Source organism: Polyodon spathula, chromosome 59 (genome assembly GCF_017654505.1).
Source record: "Polyodon spathula isolate WHYD16114869_AA chromosome 59, ASM1765450v1, whole genome shotgun sequence".
In the NCBI taxonomy this organism is placed as follows: domain Eukaryota; kingdom Metazoa; phylum Chordata; class Actinopteri; order Acipenseriformes; family Polyodontidae; genus Polyodon; species Polyodon spathula.
The window spans coordinates 48,698-73,697 of NC_054592.1; the positions used below are offsets into that span (position 1 = coordinate 48,698).

General features: G+C 41.8%; 3 protein-coding genes across 6 annotated transcripts; 1 reads left to right on the plus strand and 2 right to left on the minus strand.

The window, feature by feature from the left end:
* Positions 1 to 51: 51 nt before the first annotated feature.
* Positions 52 to 4,583, minus strand: LOC121307866 (protein spire homolog 1-like). The gene is made up of 11 exons (XM_041240173.1): positions 4,118 to 4,583; positions 3,503 to 3,667; positions 3,173 to 3,253; positions 2,432 to 2,950; positions 2,151 to 2,217; positions 1,919 to 2,031; positions 1,671 to 1,775; positions 1,380 to 1,447; positions 1,219 to 1,246; positions 876 to 1,018; positions 52 to 526 (listed from the first exon to the last, which is right to left on the minus strand). Exons 4-11 carry the CDS (start codon positions 2,609 to 2,611, stop codon positions 346 to 348), a joined length of 885 nt encoding a protein of 294 aa, XP_041096107.1. The 5' UTR covers positions 2,612 to 2,950; positions 3,173 to 3,253; positions 3,503 to 3,667; positions 4,118 to 4,583; the 3' UTR covers positions 52 to 345.
* A 2,761-nt stretch (positions 4,584 to 7,344) lies between these two features.
* Positions 7,345 to 15,472, minus strand: cyldb (cylindromatosis (turban tumor syndrome), b). The gene is made up of 14 exons (XM_041240174.1): positions 15,425 to 15,472; positions 14,189 to 14,630; positions 13,970 to 14,096; positions 13,586 to 13,878; positions 13,123 to 13,291; positions 12,811 to 12,955; positions 12,053 to 12,160; positions 11,754 to 11,833; positions 11,460 to 11,526; positions 10,294 to 10,423; positions 9,790 to 9,898; positions 9,547 to 9,665; positions 8,703 to 8,907; positions 7,345 to 8,277 (listed from the first exon to the last, which is right to left on the minus strand). Exons 2-14 carry the CDS (start codon positions 14,603 to 14,605, stop codon positions 8,102 to 8,104), a joined length of 2,145 nt encoding a protein of 714 aa, XP_041096108.1. The 5' UTR covers positions 14,606 to 14,630; positions 15,425 to 15,472; the 3' UTR covers positions 7,345 to 8,101.
* A 1,211-nt stretch (positions 15,473 to 16,683) lies between these two features.
* LOC121307872 (glutathione hydrolase 7-like) lies at positions 16,684 to 24,991 on the plus strand. 4 transcript variants are annotated; one of them, XM_041240179.1, is made up of 17 exons: positions 16,684 to 16,814; positions 17,180 to 17,220; positions 17,375 to 17,578; positions 17,824 to 18,044; positions 18,421 to 18,572; positions 19,043 to 19,160; positions 19,328 to 19,395; positions 19,664 to 19,737; positions 20,369 to 20,562; positions 21,162 to 21,249; positions 21,620 to 21,747; positions 22,238 to 22,326; positions 22,536 to 22,688; positions 23,329 to 23,446; positions 23,696 to 23,833; positions 24,113 to 24,212; positions 24,410 to 24,991. In XM_041240179.1, the coding sequence occupies exons 3-17, from the start codon at positions 17,410 to 17,412 to the stop codon at positions 24,571 to 24,573; spliced, it is 1,974 nt and encodes a 657-aa protein (XP_041096113.1). In that variant the 5' UTR covers positions 16,684 to 16,814; positions 17,180 to 17,220; positions 17,375 to 17,409; the 3' UTR covers positions 24,574 to 24,991. The 4 variants fall into 4 exon arrangements, with proteins under 4 accessions (XP_041096113.1, XP_041096112.1, XP_041096114.1 ...); XM_041240178.1 differs by lacking the exon at positions 17,180 to 17,220 and having other exon boundaries at positions 17,281 to 17,578; XM_041240180.1 differs by lacking the exon at positions 17,180 to 17,220.
* The last annotated feature ends 9 nt before the right edge of the window (positions 24,992 to 25,000 follow it).

A 25,000-nucleotide genomic window follows, 5' to 3' on the forward strand; every position in this document is an offset into this window, starting at 1 on the left:
TTTGAAGAGATAAGAAATGTTTAAAAACATAAAAGGAGTACACACAAAAGGTTGAGAATTAAACAGTGCATTAAATCCATTGAAATTCATAATGTACAAATAAGAGCATTAAAATAAGTGACATGATGTGAATATAAATGGCAAGTGATTTCATTCTCAAAAAAAGTGCATCACGTTAAAATATACAAAAAAACAGAAGCGTGATTTAACGTGTAAACACATGTGCTCTGCACATACTTGGAACCGTGTGCAGTGAGAGATCCAAAACTGGATTTACATTCGGAAACGAAGTGGAGGAAAAGCTCCCAGTTAGTAACATTATTAAATTGCAATGGGATCAAGCGTTCAGAGTTCTTGTGTTTTTATGGTCGAGGCAGCACCCAGGAAGAGGAAAGAGGAGTCACAGACCTCCACAAGGTGCTCCTGGCAGCTGACACAGATATCATTACTGTACCAGCCCTGCATGGCTGATCGGTGCTGTGGGGCCATCTTGCTTGGTTTTTGGGACTCGAGGACCAGAGGAATTCTGAAAAACAAACCGACACACCTCAAAACCAACCCTGGGCATCCCTGCAACGTCTCAGAGGAGCCAGAGAGGAGGCAGTCACACCTACAGAACTACCTGCAGTTGTAGCAGTGATTGATTATACTTCAATTACACATCTTTACAAGCTTAATCCTTTGCAGTTCCATGTGGTGTTTTTACACAGAGATCACTACTCTTATTTTTCACCACTTTTAGTAACTGCAATCACCACAGCATAACTATTTTGTTCAATTAGAAGTATGCTGCACGCTGCTGAACTGGACCAACAGCTCCCTTCCTATGGGATAAAAGTAAGCAGATAGAGCCCTGTGTGGGGGGGATCCCGCACCTGGAGCAATCCCAATCCCATCTCTCCTGCCAGAAGGTGCTCATCTCCTGGGTTTGGCAGATTGGATCCCCATCTTTCATTAGAACAAGTTTCTTGAAGAAGCTCACTGGAAGATGCATGCACCATTTGTAGGGGAGCAGCATCTGGGGAGGGGGAAAAAAAAAAAAAAAAAAAAAAAAAAAAAGAACAAAACAAAAACACAACAGTGAAGGGACTTGTGTTGTCTTGCAGGTTTGCTGCAAAATACAGATCCATTGTAAAGCTTCAGGTCTCACAACCCCAAAGTATAAGAATCTTTCCACAAGCAAGTTTATTCTAATCAAAGATGAAAACACCAACTTACCTTCATGCAACATTCCGGACACACTATCCTGCAGAATACAAAAGAATGGAACGGTTAGGAAGCAAGGTAGAACAGCGATTGCATTCCAGCTTTGATGAAAACAGACATGTTAAAGCAGGTTATACAGCCTTGCAATGAAGTCTGTGTAGAGTATGTTTTACCGGTTACAGAAGGTGCAGGCATTATGCCAGGTGAAGTGAACACTTTTCTTGCAGCACTTAGAACACATCTGTGGAAAGAAATAAATTACACAACTTTAACAAAAGTACACCCCATACTTACTATATTTTCAAAAGATGTTGGTTTTCATGCCTTTAAACCAGTTAATATATAAATACACCCGTTAACACACTAACAACTAACATTGCCCCAGAGCACTTGATTCTGTAGCTGGCTAGTTACTGGTTCACTTGTTTGTTTTCTCTCAAGCTCTGGGTCTCGTGATAACTCACCCTCCTATTTCTACTGCTGCCATAACCAGAGTACTGTCTACATTCTGCCTGCCGGAGCGTCATCACATCAGCAATGGTGGGAGGCTGGCAATCATCATTGAAGTCCTACAGCACAGGGCACAGAGTCAGCACAGCAGATAAGCAACAGCTTCCAAAAGAACAGGAAAGCATTGTACACAGAACAAGAGTTATTACCACAGAGGTCTTTCAACAACTACATTTCAAATTAGGAAAAAACCATCCTGTACCTTTTTATTTAATCCAAAACTACTGTCAAATGACTTGGACCTGCGTCTCTGGTCTGAAACGCCGTTTTGCAAGTCTTGTGGGGATGATGACAGCATGGGAAAGAACTTTACCTCTGTGGAGATTTAGAAAGCAAAATTATTTAGCAAAGCATTGCAACTATGTAAAAAGGTACGTTCTGTATGAAAACGCCCAAGAGGGAAGCACCAATGCTGGGCTCCAAGATGCATTTACCTGTACAGCTGCTTGGTAGCTCAGCAGAGTGCATCACATCACTGCTCTCAAAAGACCTGCAGTCTTCCTGGAAGGTGAAGAGAAAATGATCAGCAAAAATATGTAATGCCAGGTACCATGTGTAGCTTTGTGCTTCTCCTGAACACTGTAGTGGAATGCCCCAAATTGTCCGGTTTATAAAGCCTAATTTAAAGGACAGGATTGACTAACAGGATTAGATTCAGGAAAACTCTTCATTCTGAATAGCTGCTTCATCATGCCAATGCAACATGCCTCCCTACCTCCGATTCGAAGTCCTTGAGATCTGGTTTGGGAATGGGTCTCAACATGTAGAAAGGGTCATCTGCGAGGGAGTCTTTGGAAGTGGAGATGGAGGTAGAGACCACGCAGTTTGGGGGCGATGCAGTATTAACATCTACACTGACAGATAATCTATTTTTAAAAAGATGCGTAACATGCATGCCCACTCACACCATCTCATTAAAACCAGCAGACTGAGAATCAGCCTTCAAAATATGGACAGATCAATGCCATGCAAGACTGCCTGAAATAACCTGGGTCTGCTTTCACAGATCACTTGATGGTTCCTTTGCTAAGGTCATTCAAAATGAAAGCTAACTGGGTCTGAAAAACCAGAGTCTCAATGTTAAACAGATTTCCTGCTGTACTGTGCCTTGGCAAGCAGCCCTCCTCCGAGACGCTAGGGGGCGGAGTTTCCCAGCTGATTGGATTTCTGTCATAAGCAGCTGGTGCAGACTTGCTTCCTCTTTGGGAAGACTCTTTAGCTTTCTGTTGGAGGCCTATAGAAGACAGGATTGTCATACCAATTAGAATCTACAATCCCAGTAGACTGAAACTGTCTTACATTACATCATCTATGGTATTCTCACTATCAGAAAGCAGATTCACTTGATAGACTGGTTGTAAAATTACAAACTAGACAAGCTATCTTAAAAGAAAGGAACCTGGTAAATTATATGCACAAATTAAATATTTTATTAAAAATAAAATAATCTACTTACTGGCTTCAAACGAGGGTTAGAGCGAACATAATTCAGAATAACGTCATGGGGGCTTGCCAGCTCCTGTAATTTATTAAACGTCTGAAACAAGGAAGTTACAGTACCTTAGGGTTAGGTCAAAGATACCCATCTGACTGGTTTAGGCTGAAGTGTTACCAGGCAGGCAGGTAGACCAAGCGATGCATTTGTTTAAATCATAAAGAAACATATAGAATATTCAAGTGCGAGGATAAAGCCTTATAAAAAAAAAAAAAAAAAAAAAAAAAAAAAAAGTTATCCAGTGTATTCTTTGCCGACTCCGAGCTGCAGTAGTGTGCTATATGGGCTCACCTGAACCTTGCGGAGGGTGTACTGCCTGTATTGAATGTCATTCATTAGTTTCTCGTGAGGGGATAGATCCACCTGCAGAAGACTGCTGGTATTTTGGTGCGCCTTGGTTTTTCGCAACGACACCCCACTCCTCAGCTCATCAATCACATGTTTCCACGTGTAGACCTGCAGAACACCATGACCATCTTTCAGCGTCCCAGTTGCTGCACTGCACATGTAAAAGCAGTGTATGCATAGCTTATCACCTTGCTTAATTGCATGCTGATGTCCTTTCATAGTTCAGCAAACTCTGAATTCGCTGGAAGGCTTAAAGTTTGCTTAGAGATTAGGTGGGGAGGAGTCTAACTTATGTAAAACTATAATAAAATATTCAAGATACAATGTGGAGTTAGTGTTGGTCTCAAGGAGTGCCATAAAAAACAGCAATTTGCTTAAACCGGCACCTTTTGCTGCATTTGCTTGCATGCCATTTGGCTAGTTTATAGTCTGCTTATACACATTCATTCTATTTCTAGTTCAGCTATGTGGTGCTTATAGGTTCCTGCAAGACAAATGTCTTGGACCAGGGACCAAGTTTATAAATTCTTTATCTTATAATCTACAGCCTTGCCTTACCCAGTTAGCAGTTAACGGAGCAACCACACCACGGTCTGGATTATACATCAACTTCTGCAGAGTCTAGTGCAAAAAACAATGCACAAGAGGTTTGGACATTTCAATGAGCACATGGCAACCAGTACGTGGACCTGCATACACTCCAATGCAGATGAAACGTGGACTCATTTCCAAGTCTCACCATTAAACTAAGCATATTACGTTGCTGTGACCAAACTACACAAAGCCTAGGAAGTTTGAATCAGGAAAATGAACCTGTTCTAAATGAAGTCCAGACAACAGCATTTAAAATTGGTACGTCTTTCTCCCCCACCTCACCTGGACTGGACTGTAAAGCAGAACTGGTTTACCTCTTTTGCATGTTGGATTGTATGTATATATTGACAGAGGTCCATAGTGTCAGCAAACAAGATAGCACAAACAGCTTTGTAGTGGTGAGCAGCCATGGCAGGGTTATACAAGCGTCCCTCGCAGATCTGCAAAAGAAACCAAATTGTCTTCCACACCTTAATCAAATTGAATTAACATGACTAAGCAAATGGTTCAGCTGCAATCGCTGTATGATGAACAATTTTTCATAGTACTCCTGCAGACTCATTCATGGTGCAACAAGTGTGATCACTTCATAGCAGATTGCTCAGTAGCACTAGATCAGGGGTCTCCAACCTGGTCCTGGAGAGCTAGAGTCTTCTGGGTTTTATTTCAACTGAGCTCAGTTAATTTAACCAATTATTTACTTAGTCAATATTAATGTGTTCTAGATCTTTAGCCATTGATGATGTAAAGAAACATAAAAACCTGCAGGATTGGGGCTCTCCGGGACCAGGGTTGGAGACCCCTGCACTAGTTCAATATAGTGCTGAAACCCAGGACTGCAAGAGACTTGCAAGAGTTTCTTACCCAGCTACCAACAAGTCACATAACCTACAACGAGCATAAGACTAAAGCTACTGACATCTCAATGAGCAAGACTAGTCCCAAGCATTAGTTTCCAATATTGGGATTCTGCAAACCGCAGGCCAACGCCTGGCCTCCGCTAAAAAGTGACCTGCAAGACTTCCTCGAAGGTGCACACTGGTTGGAAGTGCTCCCCTGCTTTCATGTGGTGGGTGTCCAGTTTGGTCATCTGATAGATGAGCAGTTCCAATGTATCGCTCAGCTCCCTCTCCACATCGTTGCCTAAACCCCAATCCAGGGCAGAATAGATCAACCTTCCTAGGAAGTCAACCATCTAGGAGAGGAAAAACCATGACACAGATTGCATAGAATGATGATGCAGGCCAAGGAGAATAAATACCAGAGAACTGATACGACTTCAATACAAGAAAAAAATCTTTGTACACAACTGTTGCAACTTACTTGATCTTCAGTCTGCAATTCAGATCCACCTGAAAAACAGGACTTAAGTGTTACGGTAGTCCAGGTTGGTTAAATTCAACTAGCAACATGGTTTAAAATAAAGTATATTAATATAAGCCAGTTTACTACAGTAAGATAAACTTGTACTTGGTATATACCACAGGTTTGATTTAATAGACAGATCTGGAATATCGTAGTCCCCAAGTAATATTTATGTGTATTAGATATTTTAAAAGTCAAAAAACGAGGATACACATATAGCAAAATGTTAGCGTAATAAGCCCATTGGGTCGAGAAGGAGTATTTCAAAACTTATTTTCTTTAACCTGTAGTTTTCCAATGCACTCTTCGAAATGCGATATAAGTAACACAAATAGAGTCCTTACGGCAGCTTTCTTCTGTTTTTATAGACAGTGTCCCATCCTTTCTTACTAGGACGCTTTCAGGTCCCCGAATCCTCGGTATCTTCCATGTTGTCCCGTTTCTCCAGTTCTGATTCCTGCGATGCGGAATCAGCAAAACGCATAGTTGATGGCAAATAGCCCACGCCTGCTCCTCTCTTACCGGTTGCCCCTGAACTTCCAAAATCTCCCCCAACGAGATCTGGAACGGAGAGTCGTAAAACACAGCGTACTCCATTTAAAAAAAAAATATTTACATATATATATATATATTTTTTAAAACTAAATTATATACCAAAAAAATTGTGATTAAACATATATATTATATATATTTTAATCATAATTATACCGTTTATATGTCAGTTCACAGTTAATTGCCAAGTTTAGTTGAATAAAAAGTCTACAGTCCAACGCGGGAGTCTAATTAACTGTGCGGTCAACTTTACCCTAAATGGTGTTAAATTACGCGATTATTTTTGCTACAGATTAAAAATCTGCTACACAAATTAATGATAGCTGATCGAGATTGTACACTATTACAAGAACGTGTTTCTTGTTAATGAACACTTATTTTAATCCTGTTGCGTCGCGTAGCCGTTCCACTGTTTGTCAATTGAGCCGTTTAGAAATTCAAGTGCACCTTGTTAAACTCACAATAAACTCATTGCAGCAGAGTTCGATTGGCACACGTCGTCGACTATCTACAGCTGACTGCATTTAATTAGTGAAATTAGGGCAAGAAGTGGACCAGTCAGTGCACACGTGATAAACACCGTTTGATCCCCATCCCCTTGTACTGTAATCCAGTTAAAAGTGAATACCTTTTGGCGTCAGTATTTGGCATCCCATGTTATCTGACTGTAGTAATTGCATTCGTGTTTGTTTTTTTGCGTCCAAAAAGAAAGGGGCACCATATCAGATTTTCAGAAGACCAGGAAGGCAATCTATATTCTGCCATGGGCTGTCCATTTATAAACAGGCTTTGTATACAGAATGCTTGTTTACCTATACAGGCACACAGCACAGTGCTCCCAGCCTGTAGCATGGTTATTGTTTGTATCAAATCTTTACAGATATGACCTTTATAAACATATACATATATTTTTCCCATGTGTGTTCAAATTGTTTTATATACAGGACCTCCCATAAGCCAGGCATACTAGGTGTAATTCATATTGTTGGTTATCTCTCTATTCATTTCAAAGGTCATTAACCAGAGGAAGGGACTTAGATTCTTTCCATGTGGTGAAGATAGTCAACAGGGTGTGGCCATCTGACTTAACAGAGAGCATCCTATTTCGTATAACATATTGCCTATGATGCCGAACTTATGGGGCACCATTTACATACAGTAAATGCTTTATTGCATAACGTAACAGAAAAGTCCCCCATCTCCACACTGCTGGCAATTGGAGCCGATACCATGATGATGCAGAACAAGAATTAAAGATACAAGCAGTAGCGACATTTTTCTAAGATCTACATTTACTGTAAAGTCATTCCATTTTAATTGGAACCCTTGTATGGGGTTGCCACTCTAAACAGCAGAAACGGTTTGATTTACAAACAATAAAAAAAAAAAAAGCCTCCAAAGTTGAATGAGATGGTGTAAATCAAACAAATCAAAATATAGAATCCTAGTTATATATCAAGACATATGTAATACTTAGTTACATTCTTCAGCATTTTAGAATATTTATAAAGTCGGGTACAGATTATTTCTTATAAAAGGTTACCATAGTATTTTTGCATGCCTTCTTATGGTTATACTATGCATTTACCATGGCTTGTAATATGAGTTACCATAACTTTCTGTGCTTTACTGTGCTTTATTACACTTTGCTATGCTTTTACTATGTAAACTTTTATAAGGGATGTATCTAATTTAATCCCCATGATTGCCCCTAGTCTAAATTTATTCCTAGCACATAAGACCTCATATAATTCAATTAACTTTATTGTCAACCATTAAACTGTGCTCAGTGTTAGGATACACTAACCTCTAAGCATGTTCTAAATGATCTCAATACATTGATATAACCACCACGAAGGTTGAGGACTGAGGGCTAGGCTAGAGTCCAAGCAGTTCTGATAAGCTTTCAACCATTGCTGGGACCTTGATGCAGCATTGCGAATTAATGTAGTACTAAACAGTGAAAAAAAACAAAAAACAGACAGGGTGTGTCCTTTGTGTTTAAAGTTCTACTGAGGCTGTGAAGCCATGCTATCTGTACAGAGACAACGCTGGACACTGGTACATGAACATGTAGGAATCGCACAGCAGTCTCTTTACAAACATGTCCGCGCATCCCAGCTCCACATCCACAGGACCTTTTTCTGACTGGGACAGGAACTCTCCCACTTGTGGACAAGCCTTAATCTCAGGGATGTTTTCATTTCCTACCGGGATGAAAAGAAGGTAGATTGAAAAAAAGTCTATCATATTATTTACTGCATGCAACACTGACCATGGCATTCAGTTTTGTGTGTAGGGCATTTTTAAATGGATTGTTTTCACTAGTTGATGTCAGATAGAAAACGTAGGTTTTTACAGTATGACAGTCCATGAATTACCAAGGCTTATACTGCTAAGTACTCTATATTGTATAATGTTACCTTATGGTAAGAAAGGAAGTTTTAATGCTGTACAATTAATCTCAAATCAATGCTATACTCTGCAATTGTATCAGACTGAAAAAGATCTTGATATCAAAGTCTTGTAAGAAAGTGGTTTAAATTGTAACTAGTTAATGCAAGAGCCTTAACAGAAGCGTTACATTAAAACAGAGGGTAATACTCTAGCTTCATTTTGGAGGAAAACCTACCACGACGGTCAGCCATGCTGTCGAAAAAGAGCCAGGAATTTCTCCCTGGTCCGTATTTAACGAAGGAGACGTAGTGACTGGTCTCAATACACAGCACAGCAAAGAGCTCCATCTTCTGCCTGGGCACGGGGGTGCTGGCGGGGAAGTCCCAGGGCAGGGAGATCTCTCGGGGCTGGTGATCCTGCCGCTGCCTGTGAGAGTGGACCTGACAACACAGAGAGGGGTTCAGACACTGTGCAACTCAATAAAGAAAGAAGAGGGCTGCTGCACATAAACAGAGGCTCACAGAGTCAAGCTCCACCATCTCACTTTAAAATAAATAACGACAGAGGTTATGTTAAGAATACATCAATTCAATCAGGAATGGGAACAAGACTCCCATTGCATAGCAGTTTCACCCATTCCAGGTGTTACTACAAGCTTGATTAGTTACAGTGTGTAGGTAACAAGCTCAGGTGTGTCTGATTAAACTCACAGTAAAACAAGGAATGGCTCAAACAGTTATGCAACAGGAGTCTTATTTCCACACTGTATGAATCTGAGACGCCATCTTACACTGCCATCTCGAGTCACCGCTGTGTAAGGGTAAATCGTAAAACAGTTTTTATATGAGAAAACATTTCTATACAAATTAATTAAAGTAAATATTAACCAGAATGCAAGTGAACACTCTGCTAGACATTTAGTAAAAACTGCTATATACTCAAAGCTATTGAACATTGGTAGAGTGGACTGCTCCAATGGATAACACCGCCATGTGATTTCAACCACACATCCTTGCTTTAATGTTTTAAACCATTCAAACAAAGGCACCGATAGAGTGATCAGCCCCCTTATCCTGTACCTGTTTGTCACACAGCTGGCAATACTGTTTGATCATCCCTGGCGTGAGTCTGGGGTCTCTCAAACACTGGTAACACTCTAGTTCTGCCAATGCTCCACAGATAAAGCACTCTCGGGGGGCTGTGAACAAAAGGGAAACTTTCATCACACAGCACCTTACAGCGTACTGCAAACACTGTACTGTACAAGTGAATCATTCAGCTGTGTCCGAGTTCCAGACTCCTGGAAGCCTGTTTGCTCTTACTGTTATACAGCAGGTCGGTGATATCCAGCTCAGTGGAAGGGATGATCTTAGGAAACATTTTGAACTTCTTTCCGAACCTGGGCATCTGGATTATTAAGCACGATGGGATCTGGAACAAACAAAAACAATCAGTTCTGTGTGTTTGCTCCCTTTAACTAATCTGTAAAAGAGCATTAAATAATATGCCCACTGCCTAAGGATTTATAGAGAGGTATTCAATCACAAAATACAGCTCCGATTCTGTTATGAGCTGTTCATAGCTATCCAGACACAGGAGGAAGAGTCCGAGCCCTATTTTTGTGTGCATATATACATAGTCCTATTATTATTATTATTATTAGAAGCAGTCATAGTAGTAGTACAATAAGTAGGAGTATTATTTAGCGGTTGTATTAAGAGGATTGTTACTGCTACAAAGCATGCAGGTTTAGCATATCTCAGGCTGATCAACTCTCTCTTTTTAACACAGAAGCAATAAGGGGGCACTGTGGCTTCAATACGGACCTCTTCGAACTTGAGGTCACATGACAGAAAGGACCGCTCCAGCAGCAACTGAACACTGGGCACGCTCACCGCCTCCTCCCGCTCCAGGATGATCTGGTAACTGTAGCAGTCCTGAGTCTTCTCATTCGACCTGCAGCCAGCAAACAGCAGCAACACACAGACACTGCATCGTTATAATCAACACACAGACCTCGTCATTATCATCAACACACAGACACGGCGTCGTTATAATCAACAGACACTGCGTCGCTATAATCAACACAGACACTGCATCGTTATAATCAACACTGCGTCGTTATAATCAACACACAGGCACTGCAGCATTATAATCAACACAAAGGCACTGCAGCATTATAATCAACACACAGGCACTGCTGCAGCGTTATAATCAACACACAGACACTGCAGCGTTATAATCAACACACAGGTACTGCAGCGTTATAATCAACACACAGGCACTGCTGCAGCGTTATAATCAACACACAGGCACTGCAGCGTTATAATCAACACACAGGCACTGCAGCGTTATAATCAACACACAGGCACTGCAGCGTTATAATCAAACACACAGGCACTTCAGCGTTATAATCAAACACACAGGCACTGCAGCATTATAATCAACACACAGGCACTGCAGCGTTATAATCAACACAGAGGCACTGCAGCGTCATAATCAACACACAGGCACTACAGCGTTATAATCAGCTACACACGCTTCTTTGGACCGTCATCTCATCAGGTATCAGTAGACCAGCATGGTGGAGTTTAAATTTCGACTAGGCTTCCACATGTGGTTGTGATTCAGTCAACCAAGAAACCAGCATGTTGTTGGTGATCATTGCTCTGGGAATTTTAATGAACGACTACCTTATCCTGACTAAGGAAACAATGATTTTACAGAAAAATACAATAAAATCAGCACAGCTATGCATATTAGTATCTCGGATTAGTGTACTGGTCCGCTGTTTTTAGTGGAGTCATCTTTCCTATAGTACAGTACTAGAGTGATCTGCCGTTTTGAGTGGTTTTTTAAACTATATATTTAATTTCTGTTTTGACAGACTCCCATTGCGTAATGTAATAAATGGAAGGCATAAAGTAACACCTGGAATAGCAGATACTGTCCTCAACCTTGAGATGAAATGTTATAAGGCTGTGTAGTGTACCTTATCTTCAGCAGGGGATCCACAGACAGGACCTGGTGCAGCAGGACACTGAGGAACTCCTCCGGGTCTGAAAGGCAGCAGAACCACGCAGATGGTTCACATGGACCTGCCTGCTTTCACACAGTGTTTTCAATGGGCTGCCCCACTAACGCTGTGTTAAGAAAGCTGACACACAAAGTTTAAACCAATGTTAATCACAAACTGTACATTTCTCTGCCATTACACCTCCCCTGTAATGCTCTCTCCATGCACAGAGCTCAGGAAATCAAACTCAGGTATAGCGGACAGGGTTACCTTTCTCCTCGAAGGTGAAGGAGTCACAGCCCAGTAGCTGGCGTAGTTTCATGATGTTCTCTGCTGGAACAAACCCCTGTCTGTGAACAACGCAACGCAATCACAAAGACACCCTCACAGTTCAACCCCATGCAGGGCACATTACCTGTTAGACCTGACCATGGTGATATTAAAGCAAGGAGAGCGCTCTTAATGACACCAGATGGGTCAGGAGAGAGTAATAACGCTGCTGTTAAAGAGGAGTTTCTGTGTATGTGTGTATAGAGATCTAGGTATCCGATCCCTCATGCCCTGCTCACCTCCGCAACTGGTTCACGATGTCCCTCCTCAGCACGCTCTGGATCAGCTCCTCAGACACAACAGGACAGTGCAGCACGCTGTCAAGAGCCAGAGAGAAACTGAACAAGCTGCAGACAGAAAAGAGGTAGAGGATTAAGGCATTAGGCAGGGATCTGGGAGGGGAAAATGTAGACCAACTGTGGGCTGGTCGACCTATGCTATAGAGCACTTGAGCTGTATTTATAATGTCAATATCTAAAAACAGCTTTTACTAAACTGCATTTACACAGATCGGCAGAAACCTATCCTGACAAAAAAAAGGGAAAGGACGTGCCTTTTTTTTTTTTTTTTCTAAAAGAACCTATGATGCTACAAAAATAGAAAAGTTATTTGACATACCCATCCTACACAAATGATACTGTTATTGTAATGTATTGTAACACATCTCCACGCACAATATATACATGTATGTTTCAGTTCAAATGATACAGGAAATCACCAGCCAAAAGTCATACCACAAGTAATAAGAATACTCAAATACTTTTACAAAGAATAGCACTATTGTGTTTCATCAAGTTGGTTGATTGGTCGTCTGATAAATCAATACATAAATTAAATTAGCAATATCTTCATTTACATATAATTGCAAGAAGACCCTTCACGTCAGGCAGATAAAGCCAGGCTAATGTCTAATGCTATCCAAGCTGGTGGGGTGATCGCTGGTAATCTATATGAAGTCAACTGAGCCCAGTGCAGTGGCTTCTAAGGGTAGCTTCACCTGAAGAGTGCTGAATCGAGGTAGCAGGAGTTGTAGTGTCCTTGAATCCCCTTCATTCTCCCTTCCAGCAGCTGCAGAGCTGAAGACTCGGGAATGGGAGGGGCGTCCTCATTCCTGCTATCCGCCTCAAAGCGTCTCTCTGCTGCTAGAGATCATAAACCAAGAGCCGTCTAATACAGTACATAACAGCGAATACGGCTAGCTTGTTCTTTTAATTCAATTCATACTGACGAGTACATTGAAATGTAGCATCTTCTCAGATAGAGTAACACAGTGCAGGTTCACTGTAGCTGAAGTGGACAGTGGTCTCACCTGCCTGAGGCTCAGGGTAGCAGGGGGGTTCCTTGTAGTTCGGTGCTGGGAGGAACCTGCTGTCTGGTCTGAGGTCCCTGAGCTTCACAAACATGCCCTTGTTCTTGTCACAGTAGAAGTACCGCTGGCTCCCGAGCTGGCCATCTAAACAGTCCTTCAGTTCGTAATCCTGGGCAGGCAGGCAGACAGACAGACAGACAGATAGACATCCTCCTCAGCATCCTCCTCAGCAACTATGAATACTTTAACAGATGGGGTGGGAAAAGTGGATTTTCACTCATCATTTTAGGATTACAATGGAGTGAACAGGAAACGAACAACAACAGGAGTAATGACATTACTGAAAATGAAAATGTTGGTCTACTTGACATAATATAAATCAGTTTCCTTGTAGTTTTATAACACAGCCGTATCAAAAAACCCAACAGTAGCCACTGCACACTTTTATACAGTCGCCACTCACCAGCTCGACCCCAGCCCAGTTTTCAGTCTTGCCCTCTGGGACTCCAATCCACCTGACCACTCCGTGCACGGTGGCACCGTTGCTTGCCTGAAGCTCCGTCAGAGAGCCCAGCTCCAAAGGTTTAGTCTGCAATGCTGATTGGGGAAAGCCCCCCGACACCACCCGCTTCAGCCCCCCGTTCTCCACTGCAGCAGTGGGGCTGAGCGCTGCGTGGGGACTGGGCCTCTCTGGGGTTTGACGTCTCACATCATGCGAGTCAGAGTTCTGTCGCCCGAGATCCCTCTGCTTCTGAGCTAAAGAACAGGGCAGACAGAAGTTCCAGTAGATTTACTAGTGATCACATGCATGGCAGGTATTATTAGACTTTTAGGGAGAGCTGCTTACCTCCCTTATACTCATCTGCCTTGAAGGTTGGTTTGCGCCTGTCATCCAGACTAACTTGAAGTATGTCCCCTGCGTTGAATACTGGATAAGCAGAGCCTCTGCTTTGAAAATATCCGCGCTCAGCTTCCTAAAAGGGATGAAAAAACCTAACAAATATTGTCTGTTTGTTTTTAATATCTTTTCAGACATACATTGCAAATCTGTCTCCCCTGTACCTACCTGTAGCAATTCCACCTCAAACACCATGGGTTTCAAAACATCCAACCCGTTGCTGCCCTTCTTCCCCTTCTCGAGCAGTCGCTTCACCAAGCCTGGCGTCTCCTCATTTTTGTGTCTCACCACCACCAAATCATTCTCCTGCAGGGCACTGATCGCAGAGAAGAGTTTCCAATTCTGCAGGAGCTCCAGTCGCTTCGCAAGGGAGTCTGTAGAGATCAACAGCTGGGCTTCATGCCTGCTGATCAGCTGGAGGTTGTCCTTCTTCAGCTTACACCCCAGTTTTGAACTGTAGTTAATCAGCGTGCATATAACCTCCTCCTCCATTTCCTTCTCCACACACCCCATGGTGCCTTTCTCAATGGTCTTGCGCCCAGATATCGGTTGCGGTCTGGTGACGATGAAGAACTTCTTCTCCATCGTCTGCGAGTCCCAAGGTTGCAACCTGTAAAACCAAGGGGTGGTACATCAGAGGAGACATACGGTTCTCTCTATCTAAAAAAAAGCCTGTCATTTGAATTACATTTTTTATTTTTATTTTGCCATGCTATTCTATGCTGTCTGTAACCATTTTTATGTGGTTTTTGGTTCTGCTGCTCCAATAACGAGGTTTTTCTTCTAAATATACCTTCAACTGTCTGCTTCCACGAGTTTTTATTTTTTATTTAATCTAAGTAATTACGTTACTTGGAAGAGGCATACTAGGGAGATAGTGCCAGTATTCTTGTTGATTACATGTAGGAAATTGATAAAATATTTGTACTGGAACAAACTACTTTGCAGTTCTCATATCTGTAGCTCTGTTTTAATTACTGCAAGTATTTCCAGAAAAGCTTATTGCGCATTTTTCTTTTCGTGTGTAGTTTATGTTTATGTAAACCGAAAGCAAAAGCAAAAAAGCCAACACAGACAGGAAAAAAAAACAAAAAACAAACAAAAAAAAAACGTTAACTGACACTTTTCTGTTTTTGGGTACGCAATGATATATCCCTACCTCAGGTTTCACAGAACGTCAGCATATTAATTAAACAGTCATTTTGTGAATCAATAGCATCAGCTCAGCTGTGTGATAACAAGAGGTCAAATCACCCGACTTCAACATATACGATCGTATACAGAAAATCAAGCCGTTTAAGTTTTTTTTTTTTTTTTTTTTTTTTTACGTGCCTCATACGTACCGTATTTGTTATTACTTTACTTTGAAAGTAAATTACATTGCATTCTTCATTTCTTATTTACCTCAGGACACACTCCCACGAATTCAGGAAGTTATGACTATAACGCTCACGTTGCTTGGTACGGAAAGAGACAAGTTACACTAATCTAAGGGATCATCTATAAAATACCACATGTGATATAAACAAGTAATAATAATAATAATATAAAGAAAACCACACCCCGCTGTCCGCTCTCTCTTCATTAATGCACGAAGTAATTAAAAAATCTCAAAATTAGACTTTTCCGTCTAATAATATGTATAGACTGTACTGTATAGCCGTACATTAAAGATGCCCGTCGCTTTTACGAGTCAGTGGACAATAATGTCAGTGGACAATAACGTTTTATATCATATCACACATATGGTACTTGGACCATTAAACACATATCTTATACACTTGTTTGAACCATACATGACATATGAATATACAGAATATAAGCTAAGGCGCTTCGTTTTAGGGTTTTATTTTTGGTCACGTGATGTCCATTTAACGTTATATCGAGCCAGTTAAGAAACTCTTGGAAAAGCGTTAATTGTGAAACAAGATAACTTCTTTAAGAACAATTAAAAAGGTCTAATTACTATTAGTTCAATTGAGGGTTTAATTAAGTGATTGAGACGCTCAGTTGGAATGGAAAGACAGTGGGAAACCCTGTGTTAGATATGACCCTATTACAATGGTTCCCACAACCTGTTTTTCATAAACCTGTTTGGCACCATTAAGTTCCACTTAATTCCTGGTCTGTACTGACACACAGTTTAACCCTCGTGAACCTTAAGCTTCGTTTTACTTTTAGGAAGCTGTATTCCTGTTTTTACAACAAGGAAACTGTGCTTTCTTGCAGCCTTGGGATTCCGTTTTTTATACGAATATGACTGATTTCCAGTAATTTATTTTTTATTTATTTTTTAAATCCTTGGAGAAGATCGCACGAACCAATAATGCAAACAGACATTGCTTTACTTAACTGATCTAAATAGCAGCGGACTATAAATGCAGCCTTCAATTAAATCAATTAAATATTATTTTCACCTCATATTTTGCAGACAGAAATGCATTAATGCATTTTAATTCCCTGTCTTAGGCATGTTACTAATTATTCAATGTAATAATCCAACATCGCAATGTGTACTACATAACGGTGATCTTCAGTCACAGGGTCAAGACCCAGCAAACTCAGACGCGTCAGGGCGAAATCCCGGTCACGGATCACCCGTTTCAGTTGCCCAGTCATGCCCCCCTGTCCCTTTAAAACAGTGACGTCACATTATTTGTGAGGTCAGCTGATCCTGAAAGGTTTTGTGGTGCTTCTCTGCTGTGCATCTAAAAGCACCTTGGAAACATTCAAAACATCATTTCATTAAAAAGCGGCCTGATAATACTGAAAACCAGACATTTGTCTTTCGCAGGTAAGCAGTGTCTGTTTGGATTTTTAATTAGTTTTATTTTGCAGGTGTGTGTTTTTTTTTTTTGGCACGATGCGTCAGTCAGCGGTTATGCAGCAGGCTACTGAAAATGAACGCTGTAGTGTTTCCTCCTCTTAATTAGTAGAACCTGACTCAAAATCCGTTCTGTTTTTAAAAGAGAACTCTTCTAAAGCACATCTAATCTATGCATATCTTTCGTACCTCCTAAATTCCGACAAAAAAAAAAAAAACTACCAAGAATAGAAGAATCTGCTGTTAAAATTAGACTGTTTACCTACACATCAGTTATTTTAATTTCACATTACACATTTACATTTTGTAACATATGCTTTGTATTCGTTTTCAAGGTTTGAAAAAAAAAATGGCAGGACCGCATCTTTAAATCTTGGTATGTATAGAAATCCATTTTATTAACTGTTACAGGCAGATTACATGTCTCTCTTGCCAGGTTTAGAAAGCATCTTATTCAGAGAAATTTTACATTGCTGCGGGTTTGTTCTGCATTGCTTGTGCAACACACGGTGTTTGGATGTACATGCCAGCCAGTGACGCCGGAGCGGCTAGCTTGAAAGCGACCATGTCAGAGAAGGACGTGAGGCAAGAGGCGACACTGGGTGCGTACTCCCCAGTCGATTACATGAGCATCACAAGCTTCCCCCGCCTGCCCGAGGACGATGCGGCCTCTGCGGAGAACAACCTCCGGTCTCGTAAAGATGAGGATGCCTTCCTCAGCGAGCAGGATACTGGTAAACATGGTTTTGATATTGGCGTCAGTCTAAATTACAGATAAAAATAAATAAATATGACACACAAATGCATCGTGGTAAATTAATCATATTTAGAGTTCCACTGAACTTTTGAGGCGAATTTAGCAAAAGTGCCATTTTACTGTCATATTTTTAAAGGGGAGGCGGTTATGTATTCAGAGACACCAGGGTATTTAATAAGAAAGATGCTGTTATGAATCCTTACCCCTGCCTTTCTTCTCCAGATCCAGACCTGTTCCTCAAGTCTGCCCGGCTGCAGCGCCTGCCCTCATCGGAGCTGGGCAGTCAGGACGTGTCCCCCCTGCGGGAGACGCACCGGGACCCGCTGGCGGGGGACTGCAGCTGCCAGCATGACGGACTCACCATCATCATCACCGCCTGTCTGACGTTCGCCACCGGGGTCACCGTGGCTCTCATCATGCAGATCTACTTCGGGGACCCTCAGGTAACTCGACCACCGTTGCGAGAGCAGCCTCAGATGACACAGGGTCATGTGTCTGCAAAACGTTCCGTGTTACCTCTTAACGGAGCAGAAACAAGCACGTCTGTTAATTTAGAAGAACATCAACCAAAACTCCCTTCTGAAGTGCTGTCATTAGCATGTCCTTTTTTTCTGACAAGGGGAGAAGTTCATTTTGAAATATGTCACAGTATAAATGAGACCCTGTTTTATATGTGCACTACATCATGGTGAAAGCATGGTAAATCCCAGAGGGGTATGGTAAGTGGTAATCCATAGCAAATGTGTAGTATAACCATGGGGAAAGTGTAACGCTACAGTGGTAAACGTTTCAGAGCGAGATGCGTGTTCCCCTGTGCAGATCTTTACCCAGGGGGCCGTGGTGTCCGATGTGGGACGCTGCTCCTCACTGGGGGTGGAGGTGCTGAAGAGGCAGGGCTCCTCTGTGGACGCAGCAATTGCTGCAGCGTTGTGTACCGGAATCATCAACCCACACGCCTCAGGCATTGGAGGGTGAGTACCACCGCCCAGGGTCAACCAGCCCAAGAGATTCGGACAGGTGTGGGCAGAAACATTTCACTTCAATAGAGACTGCATTGCCCAGAGACCTCTGCCATCTCATGGGACCTCCCTTACAGAAGCTTCCCACAGTAAAGGCACAACAAAGTGGATTCAAGCACAGTGAAAATATAGTAAAGCATAGATCAGCAGTGTATAGCACAGAGAAGTATAGGCAAAAGGTCCATAATCTCATTCCGTATCTGTGGATGTGTCAAGAAAAATGGTATGCAGCACCTCACTACTTGAACATAATGTGTAAAACGGTGACGTTTTCTAAGGATCCATGCAAGAAAGACAAATTAAAACTGTGAAATTCTCTGTTCTTTTTGATGTAGCATGGCTGCTTTAAAATTGATTAGTAAGAAGAATCCATCATGACACTTATTTATAACAGCCTGCTCTTCTTTTTTTTCCCTCGGCAGCGGTGGATTGATGCTGGTTCACGACATCCGAAACAACAAAAGCCGTGTGATTGACTTCCGGGAGACAGCACCCTCTGCCATCCAGGAGGAGATGTTTCAGCTGAACCTGGAGGAAAAAGTAAAAGCAAAGCCCTTGTCAGATTGAATGCACAGACTGAATCTGAAATGAATGTAAACAAAAAGAAGAATATTTAATCACTGTGTTGATTGCCAGTCAGGTACAGGGGAATGAAGTTACACTGCCAGCCCCTCCCTGAGTTCATGGCTTCCTGCTTTGTGTTCCAGCCAGGTCTGTTGGTGGGTGTGCCGGGCATGCTCAGAGGGATGCACCAAGCGCATCAGCTGTATGGAAAGTAAGTTTTCACAGGTGCATTGCTCCTCTAGACCTTGTTTATTTTGTTAATCAAAGATTACTTGCTTTTCCCATGGGTACTTTGCAATGCCATACTTTGATGCAACCTTTATGAATGTGTTAGTGTTTCCACGTTGCTTGAACAGCTGTAATATCTCTTGCTGAAGGAGTCATGTTACAGAGGCAATGATTACTCTAATGAAACCTACAAAATGCTTTTTTTTGTGTGTGTATTCTCTTCCTATAAGTGATCTGTGTTTTCTCTTCAGAATGCCCTGGGTCGAGATTCTATCCCTGACAGCAGAAGTTGCTCGAAGTGGATTTAACGTCACTCATGATCTAGGTGAGGAAAGCGCCTGTTTTCTGTATTGAAAATCACATGCCCAGTTTCTGAAGTTCTGTACCCCACTTTGCTGAGTCCTGTGGCTTATACTGGTTGTGCAATTAGTTTTATTTAAAAGCATAACAAGGATCAGAAACTTGTGGTCAGTTTGACAAGTAACGAAATCCAGCTAAATCAAATGAATGTATCTTTTATTTGACTAGCTGAGCTTTTTTTTTCTTCTTCATAACTGCCATCTATAGGGTTGGAAATAAGACTCCTATTGCATAGCAGTTTCGCCCGTTCCAGGTTTTACAAGAAGTGTAATTTGCCATAATGTATAGGTAACAAGCTCAGATGAGTCTTGGTAAACTCCAAGTAATACCAGGAATGGATCAAACTGCTATACAATGGAAGTTTTATTTCCATCCCTGGTGTCCTGAAATACAATTCTGTATGACAGTATTTTAAGGCTGCTAAGTGTTAGAAGTGCTTTGTGAAACTGTCCTCCAATGCTTGAATATTGTATTTTGTAACGTTCTATACTTCTGATTTGACGTTGTGTAGCTGCAAGGGGAAGATTGATTTTACTGTTGATTTTGACATTGAGATTCAGTGTCAGTCTTTAGTGTGTTGTGTCCTTATTACCTAGCTGAAGCAGTCTCTAAAATGAAGGAGCAGAATGTGTCAGACTCTTTCCGGGAGATCTTTATGCCAGACGGACAGCGTCTGCTTCCTGGCTTGCTCATGAGGCGCTTGGACCTGGCGGACATCTTGGATTCAGTTGGAACCGAAGGAGTGGCCGCGTTTTACAGCAGTAATCTCACACAGGAAATGGTAGCCGAGGCAAGTACAGTGTTGAGAGATACCCCTACCTTGCCAGTAAGGTTTAAAGATTGGATCACTGTAGATGGGGCAGGTATCCTCAAAAAAATCCTTTTGGAATATAATCTCCACAGTTTTTCACCTGGAGTATTTCGAGGAACTGTTTTGGAGTTTAAAAAGCTTTGAAGACTGTGTATTACCCTTGTAAGAGTTTACCATAGTGTTTATGCATGGTATTTTTTTAGTTTTCCCCTGAATTTACCATAGTTTACCCTGATTTGCCTTTTTTTTATGCTTTACCATGCCTTGTTCTTTATAATGCTTACCTATGCTTTACCATGCTTTCACTGTGCGTTATTACACTTTGCTATGGTAAATGTTTATAAAGGTATTTAGGAGGTTACTGTATATAATACTGAAATGTAGAAATGGAAACCCATTCCATTAACATGGTCATCGACAGTATATGTCTCTGGGGGAGACGAGGCACGCGAATCTCAGCGTGGAACTGAAAGATAATCTCCTCATTCAATAACAGTAAACACATCCCATAAAGAATCGATTCACTTACAAGTTTGCCAGCTTGAATGTGTATGTAATGCTTGTTTAATATCTCACAGGCACGTGAAAGAGGAGGAGTCCTGCAAGAGGAGGATTTCAGTAACTACAGCGTGGTCATTGAGAAGCCGCTGGAGGGTGTTTACCAGGGTAAATACTGCACTGCTCAGAACACGCTGCCGGGTTCAGTGGTGATGTGTTAAAACTACAGTGATAATAGGACCTGGCTGTAGCCACCAAGTTACCTACTAAAATATATGCACTGTCTCGGAGTGTTAGATCCACAGTATATATTGTATCTCTGCTAGCTGTCCGATCATGATACTGAGGATTTTAAAATGTTATTTTAGTTTAATTAATTGTTTCATTTATACAGATCTGCTGTACTGAATTACATTCTCTCAATATTTCAATGTTTATTCAAGTTCAGATGGCTTTTGTGTTTAAAAAAAAAAAAAAAAAAAAAAAAAAAAAAATAGATATATATAACCAGCTCCCCTTTTTTTAATGGCCTTTGCAGGTCACCAGATCCTGGCCCCTCCTCCCCCCCACGCTGGTGCTGCCTTAATTGCAGCCCTCAATATCTTGGAGGGCTTCAACATCACCAGCCAGGTCCTCAGAAACAGCACCTACCACTGGATAGCAGAGGTACTGCATGCAACACTACATGTTGGCCCAAATGTGATCTCCTTCTGCATTTTTCTGTCATGTTCTCCTCTGGCAAGAGGAAGTGCAGTATTAAGTGTACTCTGGAATGGAAAGACAGTGGAGCTGTATTCACAAAACTGTTGTTTACTGTAACAGTGTAATGAATATCAGACTGTATTTTATTATTTAAATAGTTAAAGCTTTGAATACTGCAGCCTGATTTTTAATTTCATACGTGTAGTTCACTCCAGATCAAAGTTCGGCTGTTATTTTCCTGTTTTCCTAAAAGTTATTTACCTGAATTGCCTCGCAGATGTTGTGGAGGTTCTGTTGTTTTGTGATCTCTGTAGGCCTAGACCTCCAGAACCGTTAGAATCGGGCCTCTAGAAGTGGGATGTTGGAGCCCTGCTAACAAATGGATGGCCTTCACGTTATATTGCAATCTGTAATCTGCCATTTCTTGTTTTCTTTGCTCTGTTTTATGTTTTAGTCCCTGAAGATTGCTTTAGCCCTGGCAAGCAACCTGGGAGACCCGATCTTTGATACAACAGTTTTGAATGCAGTGCAGGAAATGTTAAAGTAGGTTGGTGCTACACCAGTGGATTAAGCAGGATGTTTTTGTAATGGTTTGGTAATGTGTGTGTACATACACTGTGTGTTTTAGTTTTCCCACTTCATCCATCTATTGATTAATGCAATGAGCAGTTTTTAGTTTCTTTTTACTACACAGAGAGCTATTAAGAGTTTTGTTTTATTTTCTTCATAAATTCGCCTTTCCACCCTTCTAGTAAATCAGAGGCTGGATTACTACGCCAGAGTATCAGTGATTCCCAGGCCTTCCCTCCTGGGCACTACACCACCTTCTATTCCCAGGAGCCGGGGCCCTCCAGCAGCCAGGTTGTGGTCATGGGACCGGACGACTTTACTGTCTCAGTTACGAGGTACTGAAAACTTTCACCTTGTAGCCTACAGAAATGTACGCCTTCTCCTACTGAAACCCTCTACAGACAGGTTTCATTCAAAGAGCAGTGTGCTTTCCAAACAGCGGCTGTTAATACGGCCGTGAAAAGGAGCCACACAGTTTGACATGTTTTTTGGTTGATTTGATGTATAACAAAAGCATCTGAGACAATGTGACAAGAAAGTTCAAAGCGTAGACAAAGCTTATGTCACTTCCTCCTATGGGGAAGGAAAACTAAACTGTTATGTCGACAAGACCTGCTTACTGACAGAGGGCACAGAAAACTAAATTGCTGAAGACACAGACACCAAGATATACATCATTATATTGTGGTGTACAATTTAACATGATTCCCTTATAAAAGGGTTGCATAGCAATGCGTAATAAAACACAGTGAAAGCATAGGTAAGCATTGTAAAGAATAGCAGGGTATGGTAAAAGATACTAATGGCAATTGAGGGTAAACTGTGGCAAATGCGCATTAAAACTACGAAAACTTCTTACAAAAATACCATGGGAAACTTTCATGAAAAAGATCAAAGTTTCATTGTAGCTTTACATTAGTGTTCCAAGTGCCCTTGATAGTGTTCAGAATTGCAAATGTTTGTTGCTTCTTCCAGCTCCCTGAACCGTCCATTTGGCAGCGGGATTTTAACTTCTTCTGGGATTCTCCTAAACAGCCAGATGCTTGACTTCTCCTGGCAAAACAAAACTGAGAACTCCGTGCCCCCTTCGCCGGTAGGACCGTCTCTACACTGACGATCCTTTAATCCAATCAGCTCTTTGAGACACCGCTTGCTTATATGTTCATCTGATGCCATTGCTTTGGCACATGGGCAGTGGATTATCTAGATGTAGTACAACCAGTGGTCCATCTGCGTTTTTTCTTTGGCTGCCACATTGTTGTATTGCCTCGCTTATTTTAAGTGTGAATTTGTTTTGCCCTGCTTTGTTTCTTAGATGTCCTCTGGTGTGTTTCTGTTGCAGCGGAACAGCATCCAGCCAGGGAAGAGGCCTGTGTCCTTCCTCCTCCCTACGGTGGTGCGGCCGACCCACGGCCTGTGTGGGACCTACCTTACCCTGGGGGCCTCCAACGGGGAACGAGCCCTCAGTAGCATTGCCCAGGTCAGTCACGCCCTGCACCCTCATTACTGTTCTGCAGAGTGCTTAGAGCCAGCTGCAGCCAACCTCCTTCAATTGTTAGTGTTGACGTCATTGTATTCAAACTAACCGCAAGCACCTAACCACAGCGTGCATCTGAATACAGTGATCCCCTGGTTTGAAGAACTTTGCATTGTTAGGTGTCAGAGTCATTTTGGAGAAAGCCTTTGTCCCATGTTTCGCTGAGCTTCACAGCGCAGGCTGATTTTATGAGTTTCTCAAATAGTCTTTTCTATCTTGCAGGTTTTGTTAAACGTCTTGTCTTTCCACAAGAACCTGAGCGAAAGCTTGTCTCTAGGAAGGCTCCACCCGCAGCTGGAGCCCAGCATCGTTCAAGTGGACAGTGAGTACTGTGCATTTACAGCTGACCTGTCTGTCATTGATCATGCCATGCTGTTCACCTCCTCCGCAATTGTGTGGATCTTTGCATGGTGTTAGGCTTCTCTGTGTAAGTTGCTTTGCTGATTTGGAATGGAGAGAAAAACAGCAGTAATAATTCAGTGTGAGTAATAGGAGCATATCTTGTGTTCTGTCTCTCAGATGAATTTCTACAGGAAGATATTGGGTTCTTAGAGGCCAAGGGTCACGATGTGAAGAGGGTGGAAGTGCTGTCATTGGTCGAGGGCACCAGGAGAACAAATGACCTCATCATAGGAGTCAAAGATCCGCGGAGTGAGGATGCGACCGTTGCCACGACATCCTAGCAAGGCGGGGAATGCGGGCGAGGGGAGTAAGCACTATCCGGATCGGGGGTGGATGGGTTGATCTTATTTATTGTGAACAGCTGTACACATTTCTGTATTTAATGTAACTTGTCTACACAACCTGCATTACAAAGGCATGTCACACACCAATATAAAGTCTTGTGTAGTCTGAGCACTCGCTGAGCTGTAAATACCACTGGAAATAAACTAGACTCTGCCGACCCCCAGTAGTGTGGCATAATCCAAATACTGCTAGAATCAGGATGTAATGATGTGAACATAGAGCTGCTAAACCAACCATATTTAAACATGAACATCGCAGTGTTTGGAATGTGATGAACACAGGAAGGGTTTTTTTTTTTTTTTTTTTTTTTTTTTTTGGCAGATCAGTGTCTTTTCCTGCTTTTATATTCTGTCCAGCCCAAAG